This window comes from Metopolophium dirhodum, chromosome 1 (genome assembly GCF_019925205.1).
Source record: "Metopolophium dirhodum isolate CAU chromosome 1, ASM1992520v1, whole genome shotgun sequence".
Lineage (NCBI taxonomy): Eukaryota > Metazoa > Arthropoda > Insecta > Hemiptera > Aphididae > Metopolophium > Metopolophium dirhodum.
The window spans coordinates 63,683,782-63,709,918 of record NC_083560.1 but is presented as its reverse complement, the minus strand read 5'-3'; the positions used below and the strand labels follow the sequence as shown (position 1 = coordinate 63,709,918).

The 26,137-nt window shown below is 30.3% G+C and overlaps 2 protein-coding genes across 4 annotated transcripts in view; both read left to right on the top strand.

The window, feature by feature from the left end:
• The window catches only part of LOC132935546 (cell adhesion molecule Dscam2-like), a 320,534-nt gene that overhangs the window by 14,513 nt on the left and 279,884 nt on the right, over window positions 1–26,137 (top strand). For all 3 annotated transcript variants that reach the window (XM_061002141.1, XM_061002142.1, XM_061002140.1), the window contains exon 2: window positions 5,209–5,394. In XM_061002141.1, the coding sequence (XP_060858124.1) occupies window positions 5,325–5,394 (70 nt within the window). In that variant the 5' untranslated portion in view covers window positions 5,209–5,324. The remainder of the gene's footprint in view (window positions 1–5,208; window positions 5,395–26,137) is intronic.
• On the top strand, window positions 20,392–21,078 carry LOC132936031 (endothelial zinc finger protein induced by tumor necrosis factor alpha-like). Its single transcript, XM_061002692.1, has 2 exons — window positions 20,392–20,726; window positions 20,811–21,078. Exons 1-2 carry the CDS (start codon window positions 20,392–20,394, stop codon window positions 21,076–21,078), a joined length of 603 nt encoding a protein of 200 aa, XP_060858675.1.

Sequence of the window (26,137 nt, the reverse complement as noted above, 5' to 3'; positions counted from 1 at the left end):
TTAAAAGCCTAGAAAACTTTGTTTCCGGAACACTCACAGCGATTACTTATGCGCTCGCAGAGTTAGCCTCCATGCCACTACGGTATATACATTATATTATTATGATGTTACACAAGTATATATTTTTATGTACAGTCAAGTTTCGCAGAGAGCGTTTGCAGAAACGTCTGAGCCCAAGACGACGACGACGCCATTTACATATTTACGCACGCAAATAAAAAAAGCAGAAAAAAACCAACTCGCAGACGACGGCGATTTCTCTAACCGTTTATCTGGGTACTTAACATATTACTATGTACATGGACTGCCTCGACGCGTTTGTCTGTCTGTCTGTCTGTCTGTCTGTCTGTCTGTCTGTCTGCCTGTCCATCCGTCTGTCTCCCTATCTTTCTGAGGAATAGATGAATATATATATATATATATATACACACACATATATATATATTTAAATAAATATACCTATTTACGTTTTGTCCCGGTACGCGCGTCGGAATGTAATTCAGGAAGAACGTGGTGCACCGACATTTATAACTTCCGTGGCGGTAATGGCATTCTCGTATATTTATTCACTATACATGTATAAGCGTATTAGTTATGCAAAAAAAAAAGTAAAAACAATTTTCATACCAGTCAGATAAGTATTATAAAAATCGAATTCTTCGTCTCAAAAAAAAATTGTGATTATATTATATAATATTGTGATGGGATAGCGATGCGATGTTATATTTTATAATGTTTTATTATACATGCAATGTAATCCCGCAGCCATGCTAGTACCTATACTACACCGAAAAATTAAATTCGTGTTTCCTAAATATTCCTGGTTTTCAGATTAGTTCGTTAATTTTCCCCTATTATAAGGTTAAAATACTGGACATTTTCCCTTAAAGTACTGACTGGACCAAATACTTAGGTACACTCAACACATAAGGTTATGAGATTTATTATTAATTTTTTTGACACTTTTGAGTCTTTAGTTGGATTATCAGGAATGATCTTATGGAACATTGATGAGATTTGTGGATTTTCGTTGTTATATAATTTATTATTATACTGCAAAACTAATAAATTTATTAAAATTATAAATTAAAAAAATATTATTTGCGATTTGTTTTTAATAATGACAAATATTCCGGACTCAATTTAGGGTTTAACCCATGAACGAATTTGTCGTTGGTTTTCAATCTGGGAATTATCATTGAACCTATGGATAGGATTCTACAATTTCAGAAATATACATCTCTGACGCTACTTAAATAAAGTTTTTAAAGACTTCATAATTTAAAAAAAAGTATATAACTTAAAAAGAACAATGTCGATGATGTTTTTTTATAAGTTACTCGACCATTATTTTCCCAGAAAAAACTTACTAATAAGAACAATAAATATTTTCACAAGTTACTTGCACACAGTATTTATTAGTCATCAATAATCACTGTAGGTAGTTCATTGAATAATCAATTAAATAATAGTACTTATAATAGTCAATGGAACCTAATATGTTCACCAATAACACAAAAAGAGAAATAAAATCATATAATTTTTGATTAAATAGATCTTCATCTTACACGTAGAATTATACTAAAAATGTGTAACTGTAAACGTAATTTTTAGACAATATGAGCTATTATTATAAACAATAATATAGATAATTAGTCTATTTCTGAAACTTTGGTTATTTAGGTGTAATAATTTATTTAATCTATTATTCAATTTTAAGTTATTTCTATTGTTTTAATGCTTTGTTGTTTCAAACCGTGCACAATAACACAGTAATATGTCGCTGTTGGGAGTCGAAGGTATGTCCTAGTTGATATCCATACTTATCAAATAGGGGCTTACCATTCTTCGTTTCTAGGTCATTACAATATATAATAACGGTCTGTAATGCCATCCGACAGTTTTGATAGTGATGTCTTTTGATGGTTTAGTATTATATACGCGTGATAAACATTATAATATACACGTCTTGTATCCTTGCACAAGTACACACACACACACACACACACACACACACATCATAATCCCTTTCTCACGAGTAAAATTACTCCAAAAATAATAATATATACCGTAAGATTCTACGTCTGTTCGTTTTATACGGTATATTGTATTATATTCGTTTCGTCGCCAATGAATTTTAATGCGTTGCGCCATTAACACCTATCTTGGAACAATCGATTTATAGGAGAGCCATTGTTTCTGTATATATATAAAGGTAGTACCCTACCGTCCAATAAAGCACCATCATCAGATATTTATTTTGCATCCGTTCGGAACAGTGTATTTTGCTCGCAAAGTGCGCAAGTAAAGTTAATATTTTTAAAAGCATCGAAGAAAACATTTAAAAGCGCAACCGAAATAAAAAGTAAAAATATAAATCTTTTTCTCGTTTAATAAATTGCCCCCTTTTTTAAGGTACTAAATCGCACAAAGCCCTTTAAGGTCAATGCAGTCTGATTTAGATTTCGAATAAAGTTTTGATTGCTTTTTTTAACGAAAAAAAAAAATGGTTTTTTCTCATGTTATTTATAAGCTTATATAAATACATATTATCAAAACAATGAGTGTGTCATTAAAATAATATAACATGTTTTATTATTTCAAAGCATACCGAAATTCCTGTTAAAATTCGATATAGAATAAAAGAATTTACACCGATAACTAAAATATTTCTCTTTAGTTGACCTAAATATTTAGTTTGATTGGACTTAATGTATAAGATTGTAAAATGAAATTGCGTCGTAAATACTACCTGTTGATGTAAATAATATTAAAAATATATTACTAAAATGTTATCGTCTAAATTTCATTATATTATGCAGTGCCCCATTTCTTAACTGAATCTTGACAGTAAAATATAAAAATTCGAAAAATTTACATACAAAAATAATTTTAAACGACAGTCAAGTAAATAATATTATAATATATTATATCTAATTAAATTTACTAAAGACGAGTAAAGTGCTTTGAATAATAAATGTAGACTGATGGTTTTTACTAGGTAGTTTAAGACTATTATGTACACAAATAGATGAGGAGAATTAATATGGTCTCAGTGTAAAATGTGCTGAATTTTTTTTTTTTTTTTTAATTGATCTTAAGCTCGGCGACTATGGCCATTAGCTGATTTTGGGGTTTTTATGATTGTAGGTAGTGGGGTTTGTAACGGTAGGGTTTTTACACGTTTGGCAGAATTTCTAATGGGGCACCCGTAAGTTTCTGCCATGCCCCGTGTGGTGGATGGCGGCACTTGTTCTCCGGACACCGTGACTTGCACGAAGAAAAATGCCACCCGCGGCCGAGGTATCGAACCAATGTGCTGAATTTATTGTGGTGGCAAATACAATATAAATCCTGCCGAAAATGGCTAAGTAGGCATCGGGTGAGAATAATATGTCCTCTATACAATATGACTTTATCTACAACAGGTATTATACAGCACGATGAGCTTCGTGTCGTATGTAAAATATAACAAGTAAATCCCTCGAAATATCGACCAATCTTATTTTAAACAAAAAATTCTCAGTCATGAACCAAATCGGGCTGCACATTATACTCCCTGCAAAAAGCAATCAGCTTGGAACAGAGAAACTCTAAACAAAGCAATGCAAAAAGCCTCGAAATGCGGTGAAGTCCCGTCGGTTTGCGAAACGGTTGCTAATACGCTTAACACGCGCCATTATTATTCGGACAAAAACAGTATTACAATATAATTATATAATATGGGATTCCGATCGGAACAAAGCTGTGCAGTCGTAACATCTGCAAGTTGAGCTCGGGCGTGGTCAAGGGTGCGTGGTGGTTGGTCATTTCTCGATGGGCCGATGCCTGTACGTTCAGCCGATATTATGTTTAAGCACGGATATCGTACGATAATATTATTACACCGTCTAGTGTCCATACACACCATTGTACGGCTATAATTATCTTGTTGATAAGTTTGTTCAAAAGGGGAATTTAGCATAAAACGGCCGCCGAACCGCGTGTATTGGCCAGTTGGCTACTCCATTGTTTTCAAAGGTAAATATACATAGGTTGTACACTTGCACGCGTCTGGTGCTTTTGTGTAGCTATCTATATGAAAAAGTGTGGGTAAAATTCTAAAACTGAGCGTCTAGTATAGTTATTAGTCGTCTTTACCGTTAAATAGTTGTTGGTTTATTCAGCACGCGAATCGGTTAGTGTAAATATCAGTTTTAGGTGTATAGTTTTTATTTTTTTTTTTCACTCCATGGCCCGCAAGTCAGACCTGAGTGGACAGTTTATATGGCGAAGGATAGGATACAGAAATCCTATGCTTGGCTGGTATTTGTGTGTGTATCTAAAATAAATGTACAGTGGTAATCTATCAGTGTGTCTTGTTATCAGCAACGTCTGGTTGTCATTTGGTTCAAGTGAAACTGGCTTCATGGGAAAATCGGTAGATAATAATATGATGTACAGTGACTGGAATGTGTTAAAAACAACAACAATAAAAAAATTGCCCTAAAGTAAAATATTTAATAAACGTTATCGCGTGTAGTCAGGTTATACAATATTTCTGTTTAACGAGGTATAGGTTCTTGAAAAAGTGGTGGACTCAAATCTTAATACAATATTACAAAACAATGTGTACAAATGAACTAAAAACGAAAAAAAATTGTATATAAATAGGTTAATTTTTACATTTTCCATATCGATTTTTTCATATCTGTACATCAGTACATGTGACTCACATAATGTGAATATTTTAAAAACGATAACAGCTTTCATGCTACGACTACAATATAGATAACATTGTACTAAAATACTTACAAATAAATGTGTCTATGTTCTGTAAATTGTATTAGTCGACAGTAAAACAGACAATATACCTACCTATTATTTTGACACAAATTGTGCCATAACACCAATAATATATTAATATACACTATTCTGCCTAAACTTCAACTCATTAATATCTATTAGGGACACATACCTATCCAGTAACCAGTGTAAGGAAAAAGTCCATAAACGGGGTAAAAAATATCCGTTCTGAGTTGTTTTTATAAAAAAAAAAAAAACCTAACCTAGAAATTCTTTGGTTCTTTTTCGTTCGTCTCCCGTAGTGTGCTACAGATCCATTTTAGAACAACAACGACAACGAAAATAATTACAATAGTAATAATAATAATGTTAGGTACGTTTCGTAACTACACTCATCACGGGTCATATATTTTTGTGTTTCAGTCTTTCGCTTGGTTGATCGGTGTCAATATCTCGGCGTGCACGACGACGTAATGTCGGTACTTCAGTGACGTGCAACCCAAACGGCCACTTGAGCAGAGTACGCTCTGACCGACAAAATGAACGGTCGCGTGTTCGGACGTGCTGTTATACGACTGGCAGTCGCATTGCTATGCGTCAATCATACAGGTCAGTGTTGTTATAAATTATTATATTTTTTTTTTAGAGTGTCGATATCGTGAGACGCTGCCGCGCTGCGTTGCGTTCGTGTTTCGACGTGTTCGTCGTGACAATAATCTGAAATTATCTATTATTGATCGCGTTCGTATCGTTGTGATAATAATAATTTGATAGAATTGCGGTGACCGGGTAGGGCTCCGCAGAATCCGTAAGAGCTGCAGAAAAAAGCCCCAAAATCAATTACTGAGAAAACCATTAAGTGTATAATGTATTTTATTAAATACAAAAAAAAAAGTGGATACTGCTCTACTGTGTACTACAAGTGAGTCACTGTAATGGACGGGGCTCAATTTTAATTCAACGATGTTATAATATCATTGTATACGAAAACTGATTCTGAACGGAGACGATCTGTCAGCCTATATTATAAAAACATTTTTTAATTATAAACAACTCAAAAAGAGCTCAAAAAATATTTGGAAAATCTAAGGTGTGTGGAGAATAGTAATATAAAAATCCGTTGAAAATGTAAAACATCTATGATTATAAGTTGTTTAGTTACGTTAAAAAAGCAAAATAAATTTTTTTTGTCGAAGACGAGTTTAGCGTAAAAATCCTCTGGTTTTCTTTAGTGTTCCTTTTTGTTTTTCTAGCCACTTTCGAAAAGTACTGTGAATTTTCAAATTTGAGTTCTTAAAAGTAACAACTATGTTCACTTCCTCATCAGAAAAGATGCTAAAGTTGAAAATCAAAGCATTATTTCCACTGGGAAAAAGGGCTTATAGACAGAAACAAATCACACATAAACACATCATTGTAAAATCAATACGTTCATTGCTCCGCTCATAATCTAAAAAAAAAATCGAACTAGTAACCATAATTTAAACGTTTTTCCGAGAACGACACTCCCCCTAAAAAAATGTATTAACTCGCACAGAATTAGTGTCACGTAGTATTATGATTTATGACATATTTTGTGGCTGGTGCCTACTGGGCTGAATGATTAAATATTAACACGACGTAATTAACGGCTGCGTAATTCTATAAGCATAGATAAACAACGATTAATATGCGGCTTTAATATTATAATGTCTTCTTATCACGATGTGATAGCTAATGTGTTGAATAATGTTTCGTTAAAATAGGTATATTAAATGGCAATGAATATTTTAAATGAATAAAACGCATGGTCTAATGTGCATACAACATTATCATTCTATCGAAAACTTTAATCTCTCTTCCAATGCCCATTTTTTGAATGATGATGTTTACCTTGGAGCTTATGCTCACCGCAATATCAAGTCAGTGGGTCTGGATGGTATTTTTGTACGAACTTCGTAACGTTTTAGCTGAGCCTCTGCGTCTTCTATTTACGCGTTCGATCGATTCTGGTATTCTCCCATCCATTCTAAAACTCGTATCAATTATACCAATTCTGAAATCGGATGACCTTAGAGATGTCACAAACTACCGTCCTATTACTGTTCTACGACACTTACCCAAATTATTAGATATATTTGTGCTAAACTCAATTTTTGTTTCAATCACTATATATCATATTAATGTTTATGAACAGAGTGGGTCACCCAGACAGATTAACGGTTACATTATTCTGTAATATTATATAATGTATCCAGAAAAACGGGGTACACTCTAAAACTCAGTTACTTAAAGTACTCAGTGTCCTATAGATATTTTTGAAATCTGTTTGTGGGACCTGAGATTAAACTTTTGGATCATAAATTCCTATGACCTACAAATTGTTTTAACCATGGTATTTTGCGCGTGCACAGCGACTTTACTTTTTATGTGTATCCTTTTTCACGGACATAAGGTATATTGACAATTCCTTTTATAATTTACACTAATTTAACTTATTATTTTGACTGCGTTGGTCACAATAACCTATCTCTACATTGTATATCATAGGTATTGGTAAACCTCTTCTCTAGTGGCTTCATTTCAACCGATTGCATAACCAATATAGTACAATAGGTAAATGTTCTTTTTGTTATACTATGATCATTCATAACTCTCTTATATTCTAGCGTTATTCAAGTTTCTTTACTCTCTTCATTACTGTTGCCTTTTTCGCTAACTCAGCCACGTCTTCTTCAGAAAGAAAAAAAATCTAGTCTTTGCCAATGATATGAAAGTCTTCCTCAGTTTTCAATATACTTATGATTATTAGCTACTCTAAATGACATTTAACCTCTAGTAACTTGGGTAGAAATATTGGGCCTGCTACTGAATACCTATATCCAAGTGCTCGTTTATAACTTATTTTCGCATAATACGCTTATTAATTAAACTTGATCCGTTATTAATATTGATGTAAAAATTATAACTGACCCAGTCAAAACTTTGGCTTTACTCTGACAAGGACTCAGTGCCTTTCCAATTATTCCAAATTATGTTTTGTAAAGTATTCACACTTATTAGATTTATTCATCATGTATCTACTAAATTTGAATTGATTACTCCACTTAATGTTTTTTTTATACCATATAGTTCACCCTATCCTAGAGTATGGCTCTATTATTTGGAACCCTTATTCCGATACTGCTCATATCGTGCATAAAAAAGAGTGGTACTGCGGTGGAAATTCCTTCGTTATACTGTGCATCAACTACATAATATATTTTTCCCCCTTAATTTTATCCTCAGAACAACGTATTTGTTCCATGAAAAGTCTTGCGGGTCATAGACACTCGGTAAATATTTCATTTCTAATCAACCTTCTTTCTTCTAAGATCGAGACTGGCTTGAATTACTATCTCATGTACATTGTAATATTCCTTGTCACCACTTGTTATTCTATACCTTTACATAATATAACATTCTGTTCGTCTACTTATTTTCTTACCTCTTCAATTATTCGCCTCTTGCTATAATTAGAAATACAAATTCTTCGTTTTTTCTTCGGTACTAGTCAGCTATGTTTATTTACTAACTGTATATATTTCTATCGTTGTACTATATAAAATTATATCTAATAAATTTGACCAGTATTATAAAATAAAAATAAAATAACTGCACTTATAAATTAACTAATAAAACTAATAATTATGCACTGTTGTACTACACATTTTATAATAGGTAAAATCAAATTTATTGTATGAATCGAGTTTGTAGATATATTCAATCTAAAGAAACGTATAATACAAACAGATACATTCTCATATAATCTCCTACACTATCTGAGTTCTATTAAAATAGTAAAGTAATAATATGTTTGTGAGCAACGTTCCATCTAAAAACTTCTCAGTTGATCACGTAACCAACGATAATATTTTTAAAGAATATTACTTAAATTTATTATCGCTGTTCTAAATATTTATAACTTTGGAAACCGTAAAACAATTTTAATTTGGAAAAATGATCAATTTGTTGCCCATACTAAAACTAATTCTGTGACAGTCGATACTTAGTTACTCTAAGCCATAAATAGAGGATTTTGATTTTACCCTTGTCCGTGGTTTGATGTGTGGCAATAATTCGAAAACCCAGCAAACATCGGTGATGAAACCTACAAAGGATAAACAAATTTAATGTGTTTTATGGTAATTAGTTTTATTTGGTAAAACAAAAATTCTCCATAACCAGTACAATCAAAAAAACCAATAATTAAAAAAAACAGTACCTAAAATAAATATGGCATGACAACATGCTATAATATTTTATCAGTTCATATAAAAAAATGGAGTCTCGTATATACCGGAACCACAGGAGCCAACTGATCCCTAAAATTGATTATTTGAAAATTCTAATTATTATTTGTATATAAAACACTTTCCACGATTCAAATATTTTAACCAAACTTCTGCAAATAAAGGTCGTTAAATATCCGTCGTAAATTGCGATCAGCGGCTGCTTTGAAACTTCTAAATATTATGAACAATAAAATACATACCTACCACATACTTGAGAAACTCACATGTAGTATAATTACTTGAAACTATCACGTAATTAATCTCCGTGAAATGCTTATAATATGGTAAAACAAAATTTATCTATAATCTAGCACACGAACACAACGTGCGACGGTCGTAGGTCTCAATACTTATTATATAATACATTAAGGATCAGTAAGGTATTGTCGCTTTTCATAACAAAAAAAATCTGTCATTCAACACAATTTGAATATGTACCAACATTATTCGTCCGGTCGAGTTCATATTGTGCTGAATGTTTAGGAGGCGGCGGAGACACATAATCGTTTTCAACACTATCTGTAATCTAATTCGGTTAAGTGTTTAAAACCGTGTGGGTCCATTCTTAAAAAATAATGTAGTTTTCACTCGATGGATAATATTATTTTCGTCAATACACAACATCTCGCCCATGAAATAATTCCAAGCACATTACTGAGTTCAAGTTTTTCAAAGAATTCGGGACAATACAATGGTGATACATTATCATCTCTTTTTATAGGTATTATATAAATTTATGCAGACTGATTTTTTTTTTTTGTGCTGTTACCGCGGTTAGCATCCCGAAGGCCACAAGCGGACGAGTTTAACCCACTGTGTATTGTTATAATTATAATAATAATATAATTAACATATTTACATCGGAACACACACACTCATATCACAATAAAATCGTGTGTTTGGAATAATATATTAATATTTAATATGATCTACGCAAGTACATACTGCAACCACTTGTGATAGGTACGCAGATTAGGCGTATTGGACACTTCACGAGCACACACCACACTCACGGGGTGTTAACTGAAGTACAAATATTATAGTTATATGTACAATAATTATTATTTATAGTTATTATTACTACCTACTCGTACGCTGCAGGAAAACATGCACATTATCGTATAGAGAGAATATTATTATAATGTTGTATAGTTGTATTATACGATATTATAATATTATTATTATTATTATTATTATTACACCGGTGATTGAGTAAATCTCCACTTGGTTATTCCGTATATATATATACCACCGGCCACAGTTATATTATTATATAGCTGCCGACGATACTTATGTAGGAGTAGTTATTAAATCATTTTCGTCCCTAACAGATAAAACTGATCGCGACCGCCACCACCACCGCACAGCATCCGACTGCGATAGCAGTATATATAGGGTTTTAAGTATGAAATATTTCATGTGAAGCGGTCGTGTTGAAATATTTTAGGAACACGCGAATAAAATAAAATATATGTACCTATGTGTATTTTTAAATTTGTTCGTTGAGCTGTAATTACAGTTGTAGTGGCGCACTTTCTGCACAATTTCGTAATAACAAACTAAATGCTTCTAACTGGCCCAGTAGTGGGCTGACCATGTAAATGGGAAGGTAAATAATAATATTATAAGTTTACGTTATTTCCATCAGCCGATGTGTAAATCATATAATTGTATCTAGTTTACTATTAAAATTTTTATTTGCCATAAAACTATACGGGTACAATGCACCGATGTAGTCGTTACACGATTTGTTTGATCATTCAATTATTTATACATTGTATGAAACATTTATAACGAGATTCATTGAATATTTTTCTAAATTATTTACCTATGATTATCAAGTTCCTCCATGCAAGCGATTTTGTGGAATATTAATTTAAAATTAATTTTATGGATATTATAATAAAAAAAAAGAGTGTAAAGGATCAATTAGGGTTTCTACTATATTACGGCTTTTATATGTGTTGAATAAAATGCCAAGTAAAAAAATGTCCAAAATAAAATTGATAACATTTTTTTGAAATAAATAAAATATCCATAGTCTAATATTAGGTAGGTACCTATACTAATTATTACAGTTCTTTTTAAGCACAGGAAAAAATTTTTTAATATTATATTCTCTTGATGGTGGGTTAATTACGTCTTAATTGTCACCAGATTATCTTTAGTTGACTGCCCAGTGCCCTGGTAATCTGGCATATTGTTATTATAACATCGTGTCAAAATGTTCGTACTAGTCTCTTGTTAAGTTTTTGCGTAGTGCAAAATTCTTCTAATTATTTGCGTTTGAGCAAACATAGATAACGAGAATGCGGAATATGGCGCATGCTGATCAATAAAAATATAATGTGCAATGTAAATAGCATGACATTGGATAAGTACCAAAATATAATTCAATTAAAAAAAAATTATCCACGAGAAAAATTTAAAAAAAAATTCTATGCGCTGCAGCAGTGTGTGGCAGTCGTTTCCCAAACTCCACCCACTTCGACTCAGGAATAATGCGTTCCACCTCTCGTTTATCTTTATTTTTCAAAATGACAAATTATTTATTATACATTGCATACCTACCCCCAAAGACCTTCGAAAACGGATTTCAACGCAATACTCGCGTAATTTAAGCTTTATTTTTTTTCTCTTCCCTCGTTGAACTTGCACACATTTTATTGATTACAAAATATTATGTACCTACGTTTCATTGGCTGCTATGTTATAATTTGACACACTCGTATTTCCAAGTCATGTTTTGCTTTTTGTTATTATTATTATTTTTTTTTTTTTTTTTTGTTGACAGAAAACCAATAAATCACAGAATTCTAGTTAGTCGGCAATACAATAATATTAGTTGTTGAATATAATATTTTCTCTTGCGGTGTTGTGCAATTAAATGCATCACGTTTTGGTAAAACAATTTATCGGCAGAACACCCATCTATCATATTATTAATTATTTAATGTTTTTACTTAGTATTATTGGACATCACCCTCAAATACTCAATATATTATAACAATATGATATTGTTATCATGTGAAAGATGACGTTTTTGTTCAATTGTGTACAATATGTGAATATAATTAATCGAGACATTTTACTGTTATTTTTTGGGGGCTTCAAAAGCCTAGATTTATACATCATGAGTTTGAATGATGCTCGTCTCCGCTGACATGAACAACTTGTCATATAAATTGTTATAAATTGTGGTTTTAATGTGATTTATACAGATACGAACATTCTGTCTAACATACAACTTCTGCTGACTAATGTTGTATACGTCATATACCTTATATCTCATAATTATAAATTATTTTATGATGTTATGATTATCTACGCTAAGTTGCATCGTGCATGATTTGAATCAAACGAGTTTAAGGTTTGAATGTATTATTTTTTACGAAGATAATATAATATAATATAATACTATATTTTATAAGATTCTAATACATAGTAAAATCATAGAACAAGGATTATAGTTAATTTTAATAGGGATTTCGATGAACAAGTATAAATCTGTGAATAAGATGTAAATTATTTAATGAGAGTTTCAATTCTGCCCTAGGGCATGATAATATTTATGTAAAATGTGTTTATTAAACGTCAATAATGTTATTAACTACCAAAATATTAGAAACCCAAACAAAAAATACCGTTCAATAATACATGATTTATCATTCTAACTGTGTCTTAGGTAGTTAATATTATGTGTTATGATGCTTAGAACGTACATAATTAATTTTCTTTTTAGCATTAAATACAAAATTGTAATTAAAGTGCCTACATTGATATAATATAATATTAAAATAAAATTATTATGACACTGGTTGACGTTTCTGAAATTCAATTCGTTTTAATTGAATTCAAATTTGCACGTGTAGAATCTTGTAAAAATCCTACATGACATTCTGTTCTGTGAAATGTAATTTAATCTTTAAGAATAGCAGTACACTAACGAAATATTATTTTATACTATGTATTGTTTTACGTTTATAATTTATACACACACATCGTAACTCGTAAGTCTTTGTTGTTTTAAGAAACCCCGGCTTTATTATGCTTTAACTGCACGATAAACCGCTTCCGATCAATTATTATTATAATTTTAGTTTTCTCAAATATCGTAATTTAAAACATAATATATACCCATATAATAATTTTTATTAACCTACCGTATAAAGTAACATTTGTAAGTAATAAATAATATATTTTATACTCTGCGCACTTAAAAAAGTTATAAATATATATGTGTACCGTATAAGATTTCGGATTAGATTTCCGATAAAATACCAGCTATCAATGATATTCACTTTTTATACAGTGATGTATCTATGTTGTTATGATCACATTATAAGTCGACTAATCAATTGATATTTGACTCTGTGTATTATACGAGTTTATAATAATATATAATTACTCGTAGGTATATTGTTAAAAGCATTAAGAGTTTGAGACCGGTGCCGATATCGTGTCTATCTATCAGATTAAATTTCCAGTATTTCAAAAGTTATAAATAAAACACCGGCTGTGCGTAATTGATTTACTATTTTTTGTTTTTTTTTTTATTACTGTTTAAAATTTTTACTACAGTTAAACTCAACAGTTAAAGAATAAATATAAATTTACAAGATTATAATATTAAATATTAATTTAATATAATATATTAATATGATATCATGATATAATAAATAATATACGAAACAAAAAATATAAATGTTACAGCGTATGAGCTAGGTTACATATTTTATGTACTGTGTGGTTGAATAATGATAAGATAGGGAATATAATATTTTTTTGCTGGGTGAAGTATATATTTTGGATATTGAAGGGGATGTTGGAATATTTAAAACGGGTAGTTGGAAATAAGATGGGGAATCGCATAGATTGTGCGAGGTTGTGTTGGAGTGTACAGAAGGCAAGTAATTGAATGAGAGTTAGAAGGAATGAGAGGGATGTGAGGAATGTGTGGCCAAAATCGAAGACTGGGATAGCGTTATTATACATAATATCTAGGTAGTTTATATTTTATATCAAAATGTGAATTTAATTTTTTTTGTTTAATCAATAGGTGTATAAAAAATATAAAAATGTTTTTTTGAACAAATAAGCAACAATAATAACAAAAACGTCAATAACAGTAATTTTAATAGTAATAATTGTCTGTTCAATAGTGTTGGGTGGAAATTAGCAATTGAAAACCACTGTTAAACATTCCAAAACCAATTTGTACGCCGTCGAAGTACAATTGAATGTTTTAATTAAGAACTGTATTCTAATAGTAGTTGTCGAAGTATTATTCTATATTATGTTTTCGCCGCTAAAGGCTGGTCGGTGAAAACAGCCAATACAGCAGTGGACTAGGGAATTTTGGGTTTTATTTATTCGGGTCTCACCAATGCACGCCACGCCATAGGACGTCAGGACCTATTATCTCGGAAACACCACACGAATTGTAAATATTATTATCGGCAGCCAAGTATTCGAGTGGAAGCCACACATCAGCTTTCAAAGGATCCTGGTTTACTCAATTTTAGGCTTGAGTGAAAAATTAATAAAAACGAAAATACATTTTACAAGCAATTCCAATTTCATTAGGGTTGGTTTTCGCACGATTGTATGGAAAAACTGTTTTTTTTCCAGGATAAGGATTCTACGAAGAGATATTTAATGTACCTACAACATTTTCACTTTTTTAGAGCTTTTTTTTATGATGGTCAACACAAAAACACAAACTAGTAAGCCCTAATGTATAGCACCACAAAGCTTCTCGAAGAAAAAAAGCTAAGACACACCGTGTTTAAAACGTTAAGTTGATTAAAGTAGTCATTTATCTCGTTTGATAATTTAGTGTTAATATTAGAATGGCCCTCAGAATTATGAGTCTTGGAATAATAAAATCTTATTAAAACATATATTGTTATATTATAGGTACCCGCCTAATTTATGTACGTTATTTTTAATAAATTTTAATAAAAATTCGTAAATTTTAATTATGCTAATATAAATAAAACACATACTAATAAGTAATTCATTTTATAAGTTAAGTTTTTCTAGGTATTAAATTTAAATTTAAATAAATAAATTATGGTTTCTACTAAATAAATATTTATATAATAAAAACAAATTTGTAATGTTATACGTGTACATGCACTGTATAAATATAAAGAATAAATCTCTAAATTTTAATATTAATCTACAGTACAATATTGATAAATATTGATAAAAATTTCGTAACCCATATTAAACATTTTTTGGTGGTTATATTTTTATACTTTCTTAAAAAAATATTTAATATTGTCTTTTAATATTCAAGGATACTAGATTTCATAAATTAATTTATATCATAATACTATTAGAATAGTTCACTATTCTTTCATATATTTATATTATTTTTTATTTTGGTTTTAATAATTTAAATTTTTTTACTTTAGTTTATCGGATAATAACTATTTTATTATTGATGAATTAACAATTAGTTTTTGACGATTATAGGCACGTAATTAATGGTGAATTATCAGTGATAAGTGATATAGAAACATGGTATTATTACTACAATTCTTATGAAATTGTTGAAATATAAATGTTCTCACAATATCTTTGTATTCTAAACCATACTTTTTCTAAGCATTTGAACCTAAAACATGCACCCGATCGGCTGTGGTCTGTCACCGATGCAAATCAGTAACGCCAAAGCATTCGGTGCCATGCAACTTCAGAAATGGTAATATTATATTTACGCACCAATACATTATACAGGTACTATATTTTATAGTTTGTATGCCTAAAATATTATTACCAGGTATAATTATATTCCTACATAAAGTTTTACCTGACAGGACTAACTCGTCCTAGAACCGTTAGACACAATAATGATCATCGTAGTATCTCCATCATATTATTAATCACCATTATGGGTAGAACGTATGAAAGACGATGTCTGATAAACTGCGCACAGCTCGCAGAAAAGTTTTGGTGTACATAAAATATATTGTACACGCTTTTAAACGTGCGCGTTATTAAATACTAATTGCCATTACCACTTAAACATTTATGATTTCCAATTCAAAACGTTGAATGGGGTAATTATACCCAGTACCCACACACATTTTCTGAGTGCTCGTGAATTGAAAATGTGTGGCATACGAGATCTCACGAAAGTAAAATATGTTCAACTACAGTTAGACATTAAATGCTATCCTACGTTCATTCGAGGGAACTTAAACTTAAATTTGTATGATAATATTATAATGTTTATGAATTGGCTTACTATCTTAACTCGTGGTCATTAAATAAGAATCCATCTGTAATTACAGAGGTTACTCGATTTTCTGGTGATTTAATTAGGATTTAATAATTATAAAAATTATTCCAGTAGGTACGATAAAAATATAAACTACCTATTTAAAATATTATATTTCACTCTGGTGCTCGATGACAGGTACCCTGGATATAACTAAAACTATCGTAGGTCAATACATAACGATGCCCACCCAATGGGTTGTTTTAGAATTTTCGGTTGTGGAAAATATTTATTGCTTGTTGTGGTAGTAATGGAGTGGTCAAAGGCATGGTGCTCACCATAAATCGTCACGAGGAAACCCTAACCGTGCAAAGGCTTTAGATAAGATACATCGTACTATACAGTTGTAGGCACACAATATTGCACATAATATGTTCTACCATGATATTTACTTCTACCTAAAATAAAACAAACATGATGATTTATTACTACTATTATCGTGGCTTTATAAATTATTGTTATTTAATTAATTTAGTTGAACATATAGTAATATTATCATTATTTTGTTCATAATTTGTTTTTATTTATATTTCAAAAGTATTTTATAGTTAGGGATTTCTGTGGTTTTGTATAATATGCAAACAGTAACAACGATTTAGGTACTTTACTTTTAGATTTTCATGGTACCTATGTATATGAACCTATAGTAGAAATATAAAATACCCACCTATAATATTATGCCAAAATATCTAACTATACGTATTATTTACATCATAATTATGTGGTATATAATTTACGATTTCGTAGGTTAAATTTTTTAATTTGTATTGCGTACATGTACGCTCCAAGAATAGGTAAATCAAATACTTTATAAAGAAATAATCAAACAAACGAATTTACCGAATTAATTGTTTACAACCAACTGATTTCAATAGATTTTAGCGGCTATTACGTTAATAACAGAATATTATTTCAAAAAAAGTTTTTGATTTTCGATGAAGCGCAATGTTGTTGTTTAATAATTTATATTCTCAGAGTTATATCCCAACATAGAAGTAGTACAATATAATGATGATAATGCCTAATGTGTGAATGTTGCACTGATACGAAACGATGACTTAAAATCATAAACAAAATTATGAATACAAACTATTTCATACAATGTGAAATTACGTAAGTATGACAGTACGTATTCAGACGTCTGAATATTCTCAATTTGTTTAGTGTGGGTAACGATAAACTAATTTTGCCTCTCTCGAGAAAAATAATTTTAACACCCCATATCAAGTTTTTACCAAGTATCCATAGTAAATAATTAATTACAAATAGTGTGTTGTAATACATTAATACCATAGCTGTTAAGACTCTTATGAATTTCGCGTTTAAAGCTACGTCAGGCGCAAAATCAATTTTAATACGACCTTTATATATTATAATATCGAGGAATACGATACTTTTGATCTAATTCGTTATTTTATTGTACTAAATTAAGACAAACGGCTAACCCTGGGTAAACATCCAAAATATTTTCATGATACAAATTATTGTTACCACGATTGGACGTGATGTAAATGATTTCCTAGTTCATGTCGATATGCTAACGTCAAAAACGATTTTCCATTCCTACTATAGAAAAAAAAATTCCCAGTTTTGGTTTATTAAAGTGATTTATAACGAAGTCCCGGGTTAACGGCAAATATACACTTAATACAAAATTATTGTTATGATTAAACTTCAAAAATCATAGCAAGCCAATGTTAATTTTCACAAATTAGTATTCACTGTGCACTATTATTATAGTGCCACTATATAATATAATAATGTATATCATTATTAGAACACAAGTGCAATTTAATTTGAATTCTACAACCACTAGGTAGTATAATATTATGTTACTATATATTACTTGAATTCTAGTAATTAGTAAAGGAAAATAATAAACAAATGACTACAATATAATTATTATTATTAGATTCTAGTTAAACATATTATAATAACACTGCAAGGCATTCACAATACAACAAATGTCTCAATTTCAAAGCGAACATTCGTTTTGAACGGTATTGTCATAATTAAGAGCTGGAATTACATAAGCGAATTTGTATTTATTTTTTTATTTGCCTACAACTGATATTATTATAGTTGTATTGTAATATAATGACTGTGTATTCAACAAAAAATAATTTATTTTATATAATAATTATTTTTTCATTTAACCTTTAAGGTAGAATATTATAAATAATAATATAAAATGACGAATAAAAACCTAACTGTAAATCTGGCTAAAAACTCGTATTGTTTTTAAAAATCGTACTAACTAGATATTGACAATATTTTGTATAAAATAATTATGATATGATAAGACGAGTATTTAATAACGCTACATTTTTATTTCTGTATAAAATCAATAATTCTGTGCATAGTAAAATTAAATCGAAATATTATATAGAATTTTCTTTGAAATCACGAAACCTATTGCAATAATACCTACACCACAACGTGATAATTATGATGTACGTGAAAAAAAAAAATAATAAAAATCATTACGAGTAAAGCGCAAGCTTGTTGCGTGTTTATTCAATTTATGTGTGACGTGTGTACACAACATTATAATATACCGAGTACCTGCCGACCTACTGTATTCCGTTGCAATTCGTAGACATTACCTATTCAAACAATTTGGTTTGTAATAGTTGTAATTTCGTTTCGATTCAAAGTGCTCTTAAACGCTGAACACGCCATAGGTAATATTATAATGCAAGTCTATATAAGGTATAACATATAGACGAACCCATAACATTTTGCAGATAATATGTCTATTGGAAAATTACCGACACGTTTTCGATTTATTATTCATGGTAAATGTGTTGTAGGTATACGCGCCTAATATGCATAATAATGATGGAGATTCACTCCGTTCGCTGTGGCGGCGTTGGTTTTTATGAAATATATTGTATTTATTATACAACAGAAATTAGAAAAGAGATTTGATTCAGTTTAATAATATTAAGGAGGGCATCTGTGCAATTTGCATTACAAAAAATTTTTATAAAAGTAATATATTATTATGCCATTATGTTATCTGCGTAATCTTGTACGTATAACATTTTTAATTTTCGCCAAATTTAAATAATTGATAATAGTTGATTATTCGTATGTAGTTTATTCATTAATCAATTTAATTTTAATAAAAATATTTCATGATAAATATTAAATTGTACATAAATAAAGATAAAGATGTAAGCTAATTGTATGTATCTTATCTTACTAATACTTACTTAATAATAATTAATAACAAAATATGTAAAAATCAGGAATATTAAAAATTATAATTCATTGTGATTGGTGCATGTGATTAACTCACTTGTTATGTAATAATTATGAGTATGAATGCTGTTAATTTAGTTAATTTATCAAGATAATTACAATAATTTAAATTGAATTTGTGGTGCAGATTACCAAAATCAATGTTTTTACGTGTTGTATTATTTATAAATGTAGCTTTTGGTGGCGCTAGTTTGTTACAAGTACTAAAATTGGCACAAAATACCATTTCCAATATTCTGAACTACTAATATACTTACTACGAGAAGGAGTAAGAAGAAGGAGCTATTAGTTTAAATAAATCTTATAGATCTATAATTGTATACTTACAAAACTATTATATTCGTACATAGAAAAAAATTTCTTCCTGGTCACCGAGGCTGCACTGTCAACGGATTACTGGCAGGTAGTTGTATTACAAAACTGATTCTCAAGTAATAATTAAAAGACTATGATCTAAGAGTATTATATACCAAATACTGTGTACAATTTTATTAATTTGAAATAAATCAATGATTTTATAAAATTGGTTGTGTTATAATATTTTTGAGCATAGTACCTATACTCTATTTAAACTTTAAAGATTAATACAACAAGTACTGGCTTAAAAATATAGTGAAAACAATAAATTCTATTCGATTATAAACAGCATAATAACCCAATAATTGTATGAAATAGAATTACATTTAAATAAATTATTAACTAATAGAAGCAGACTGCTCACACATCGGTGGACAAATGGAGAAGAAATCTTGCGATGTCTGTGACAAGTTGTTTAGCAAAAGTACCAATTTGACGAGACATAGACGCGCGCACACTGGTGAAAAACCGTTCGCATGCAATATATGTGACAAGTCATTCTCTGTAAATAGCAGTTTAATGGCACACAAGCGAATGCACACTGGCGAAAAACCGTACACATGCGGTGTATGCGACAAGTCGTTCTCTACCAGTGGCAGTTTGACAAGACACAAGCAAATGCACACTGGAGAAAAACCATACGCTTGCGATGTATGTGACAAGTCATTCTCTGTAAGCAGTGATTTGACCAAACATCGACGCACACACACTGGCGATATAACATACGCTTGCGATGTATGTGAAAAGTTGTTCCGCCAAAGTAGTGATTTGACGGTTTATCAACGCATACACACTGCGGAAAAACCGTACGCATGCGATATATGTGACAAGTCGTTCTCTACCAGTGGCAGTTTGATAAGACACAAGCGAATGCACACTGGAGAAAAACCATACGCGTGCGATGTATGTGACAAATCATTCTCTGAAAGTAGCCATTTGACGAGACATCGACGCATACACACTGGTGAAAAACCGTACGCTTGCGATGTATGCGAAAAGTTGTTTATTAAAAGTGGCAATTTGACGAAACATAAGCGAACGCACATAGAACACTCATCCGATTGATCAAATATATCGGATGATCAATATAAATGATCCAAGGGCCATATTAAAAAAGTATAAATCTTGATAACACATTATTATGGCAGCACTGTCCAAGTGTTAATTTTGTTATGTACATAGTTTTTTCTCAATACTAATTGCCAATTTGCCATATGTATGAATAAATTCTACATTTTGTATGATTTTGAATGTTTTTTAATTTTTTATATTTAAAACATTGTGTAATTTGGTCTTTTAAAATATTGTCAAGTTAATTGGGGCCTCATCACACCAGGGGAATGGGGATGTTTATGCGCCTAATATGAACGAATCAATTTTTATCGTATTGTTGGTTCAAAAATTATCATTTGAGGCGTAACATCAACACAGTATTTTTTTCAGGACTTTGGCTTTAGCTTAGTCTTTAACCTAGTCAGGTAATATATTTGTGATGAGTTAAAAAAAAATGAACGGCTGTGAATATTAATTAAAATAAACTATTTGTTTAAGAACGATTATACTAACCATTTAACAACAATTCAAAAACCCCTTGCATTATATTTTCAAACTTTTTGACAAACTTAAATATTTTCTAGAAAAAAACAAAATTCAAGTATCTATAAACAAATCAAAAAGAGTTATAATATTTTGAAAATTTAATGTTGTACAAAAAATGGTCAAATTATAAAGATTTTGCAAAAAGAGTAACTACCTACATCTACGTTTATTTATTTTTGAGTTATTACAAAAAAACAAAATCGATTTGATAAAAAAATGGTTTTACATAAGAGATGCCCATCTTTACTTAATTTCTTTTTTGTTTTTCTCGATGCTTACGATAAACGCTTGAGATCTTCAATCTTGAACCGACAATATTCAATTTTCTACCACAAGCAACACTTAAAATTGAAAATCGATAATTTTTTCGACTTGTCGCGTACAATCATACTAACAAAAAAATAACCACATCATTGTATAATCTATAGATTCATCACTCCACTTAGAATTTAAAATATGAAAAAACAGAAATTTTACAAAAAAATTGATTATCTTATTTTATTTATAATTTGGAAAACAATAGGTACTTGAAATGTTCAACAAATATTTCTGCTTTATTCATGTTTGTTCCCTTATTAAAATTTTCAGTCGCAGCAGTGAGGCGTATAATGGACAAAAATACTGGTCACTACCATCATGGCTGCCGCTATTTTCTATTATTATTATTATTATTATGCGCATACGGTATCCCGTATACGCTGCCACCGCCAAAGTCCTAATCAAAATTCGAATATATCTGTGCGTAATGATTACTTCTCATTTAATAGAAACGTCCCGAGACGAGGGTTGGCGTGTATACATAATATTATGGGCACCCGACAAATGCGCGTGAGTTGTGATGAAAAGTCGTAAACGTAGGTAGGTATATATTTTATGTTTATATTTATCGGCTTTTGCCTTGAATCGCATATAAACACTGCATTGCGTACCTATATAGGCTATACATCATATTATTAAATATATACGACCGTCCGCCGTTGCTTCTACGCGAGCACTCGAACACACCAATAGTGGATTTTTATGTTCTACAGTTGAGAAGAATCGTACGTTTTTTTTTATCAAAACCGTAATCATGAATATTTTCAAATCCGATACGAGGTGGTGGCTTCGTGATTTTTGTTTTCGGGCGCGAAGTACAAAATAAACATAATATATATTATGTGCAATTTCTACGCGATAAACAGTGTGTACACGTTTGTTAGTTTGTTGTAATATCGACAATGTAATCCTAGGTACCAAATATTGGACGAAACAGAAAAAATCGATTTCACGTGGACATATTATTTGGCGGTTTTCCGTGGACAATGATTTTAGTTCGCAAAGATGGACGATCGAAATTTAAAATTTATTGAAGGTTAATTCATCGGTACATATTATACTACCGTTTTGTATATATTCAATATAGGTAGATACGACTTATAGTCATACTGTTTATGGGGCAGAGGGTCACCAAATGGCGGCACTTAGACGAAGTATAATATCTGGCCCGCAGATAGGAAATTAGTTTAAATTTTTTTGTAGTGAATTAAATTATGTTTTCATTTATGTTGATTTGATATTTTCTTTACTTGTTAATAGGTATACTTTCTTTGAATGCCACCAAAAACTTCCTGAAACCTCAAGTGACCCTATAAAAATATTATCTGGTATCCCTGTAGTCATAGAGAGTCTGAGATTTGCGTTTATTAGCACTTTTGTTTCAAGAAGAATTTTAGAGATCATCTAAATAATAATAATTTATAAACAATTTTGCAGGTCTTACGAATATGGAACATTTACTGTGTAGAAAATATAGTTATAGTATCGCTAAAGCATAATATTTCTTACTGTCACGTTATCGAAAAAAAAGTTTCAAGCAGAATAATGTGTTGTATCTTGTATAGTTGTATGTTTGAGTTTTAAAAAAAATACAAGTTCCGTTATAGCATGTTACATTAATGAAATGTTTTTAAATATTATTCATACGACTACGTGGTGTGTAATAAATACTAAAATTATATTTGAATTAACAAACATCGTATGCATAATATATTATAGTTCCAAAGTTTTGTTCAAAAGTCTATTCGCGCTTATTCAGCCCTATGAATATGCCAAGATGTATGAACGATGATAAACTCTTTGTACTAATAACTAATAAGGGACGAACTATAAATAACATTAAACGGTATTAAGTGACTACGTCACGTTGCACATAAATCAAATTTAGTGCATTCTAATAAAAATAATTAAATAAACGGTTTTAAAAAAAAAAATAGACCAACTACAATATTAATTATAAACAAATGCATGCACTGATATTATATTTTATTATTATATTTCTACCGCAAGTACCTACATTTATGGCAATGCAACATGATCAATATATTTTCTGGATTTTATTAACCAGGAGGTTTAGTTTTTAAAAGTTTTCATGATTAAAAGTTAGTTCAGCAACTTCAGTAATTTATAGAAGTTATGTAATTAATTAATAATAAATTCAATTATTGTGCACTTCATGACGTGAATGCGATGTGGAAGCTATTGTTTTTATAACGGTTGTGGTGTAGGGTTTTTTTATTTAATCAGAAATAAGCAATCTTTTGTTTAATACAACTATTTGAAAGAACCACGTGAGAGTAATAAAATATACTACATATTATTACAAATTAAATGTAGAAAATAAAAAATAATGAATTTCAAATCGTTTGAATCTCAATTTCAATACAAAGGTGAAAATATATTATATTACGTCATAATAATGGTAAATAATAAAACTTGTTGAATTTTCATTAATTTTCATTTAAAAACATTTAATTCATATTTTTTATGAATTATTTTAAGTTTTTTTAAGTTTTATTTTAATTGTAGTTTTTCTAAAACGTTGTTAATATTATATTGTATAATTGTATATGTTATATCCGTTTTTATGCGTTTAACGCCTTTTAGTGTTTGATGAAATGTCAACATTATTTGTTTAACTACTATCAAATACACATCTTACATTTGAATATTTGATCAATACGAAACAAATGGAAATATTCTATAACTAGGCCAAATTGACAGGTCTGAGAGAAATCAATAAGGACCCATCTTATCAGTGTAATTATCGTGCTCATCAATGTCTCAGTATCGTCGTTGCTATGACAACGTCCGGCAACACGTCGTCGGAAATGAAACGAATTTGTATCGAACCGGAAAACAACACCCAAAAGTGACGATGATAATAATAAAAAAAAATAAAAACTTTTTTTTGGACTCGGTTTATCGTATAACTTTTATAGTCCGGCTTAGTCATACCATACGTCGTTTTTTCGGAGATAATGAACCTCTCGTCGCGTGTATATCGTCTGCTGTCGATCCAGACGATTTCCCGTGAAGTCGTAGCCACGAGAACCCGCAGCGTACTTGGTTGGATTAATTTTTTTTTTTTGTTATATATAATTTTAATTAGTTGGCATTTTTGTTTTTTTAGGGTTTTTGTTTTATATTATCGTTTATACTCGTTTCGTATTCCTCGTCCGAGTGGTGAAACGATATCTCGACATAACCCAAAGAAACTTACATACCGTTTCGTGGTGAAAGGTGAGCACGACACTTGAGCGAGGTCGGAATTCGGAAACCGCATAAAACGAGTAAGAGCCCCGTGTCCGGATGGAATTTTCAATACTCGGCTAGACGTGTGCCGTCAGCCAAAAAACTATGCACGAGTTGAGCAAACACAAAATAATTGTGTTCTGTTTCCTAAACTTGAAAACATTTTCCTTCCCATTTCGCAGAACTGTAATTATGTCAATATTATTATTGTAAACGTTTTATAATTTTATTATGCGTATACTGTAGGCAGGCAGGTAGATAGGTACGTGTATTATTATATACAATTTCCAACAGCAAAAAGCGGTCATGTCCATTTGTCATGAAATTATTTTTTTTCTCTTACCATACGGACTAAACTAAATCATTTATTCTATTGAATAGTAAATATAGAATAGTCGTATTCAATGATTACAATGCTTACGAATAAGGCATGCATCAATAATTATCATAGTAATGAGAGTAGTAGAAACGGCCAAACCGGATATGTCCATTTATTATAGTCAATGAGAAAAATTCAACATGTATTTTATAACTATTTTATGTTTCAAAACTTATAATAGAGCAATTAATAACTATATAATCTTGTTTAATATTAATCAAAAACTACATAATTTCATACAGTCAATGGTGATTGGTGACATCATCCCTTGACTCAAAATATAATTACAAACAATAGTGGCTATATTAATTACTTTTAAATTTTATTCCGGATAATATACTAAAAACCAAGATAATATTAACTAAAAATTGGGATAACAATTAAGTTTAAAATGTACAAAATTAGTACATCATTGTTTGAAGTTCCATGCTATAAACGTGACACGAACATGGACCTATTCATTACATACTAACCTAACATTTGTACCTATACGATTAGAGTGATTCTAAATTGTTTACGATTATTATACAAGCTACAACTTGCCATTAATTTCGTCAGGTGTACCTATGCTAT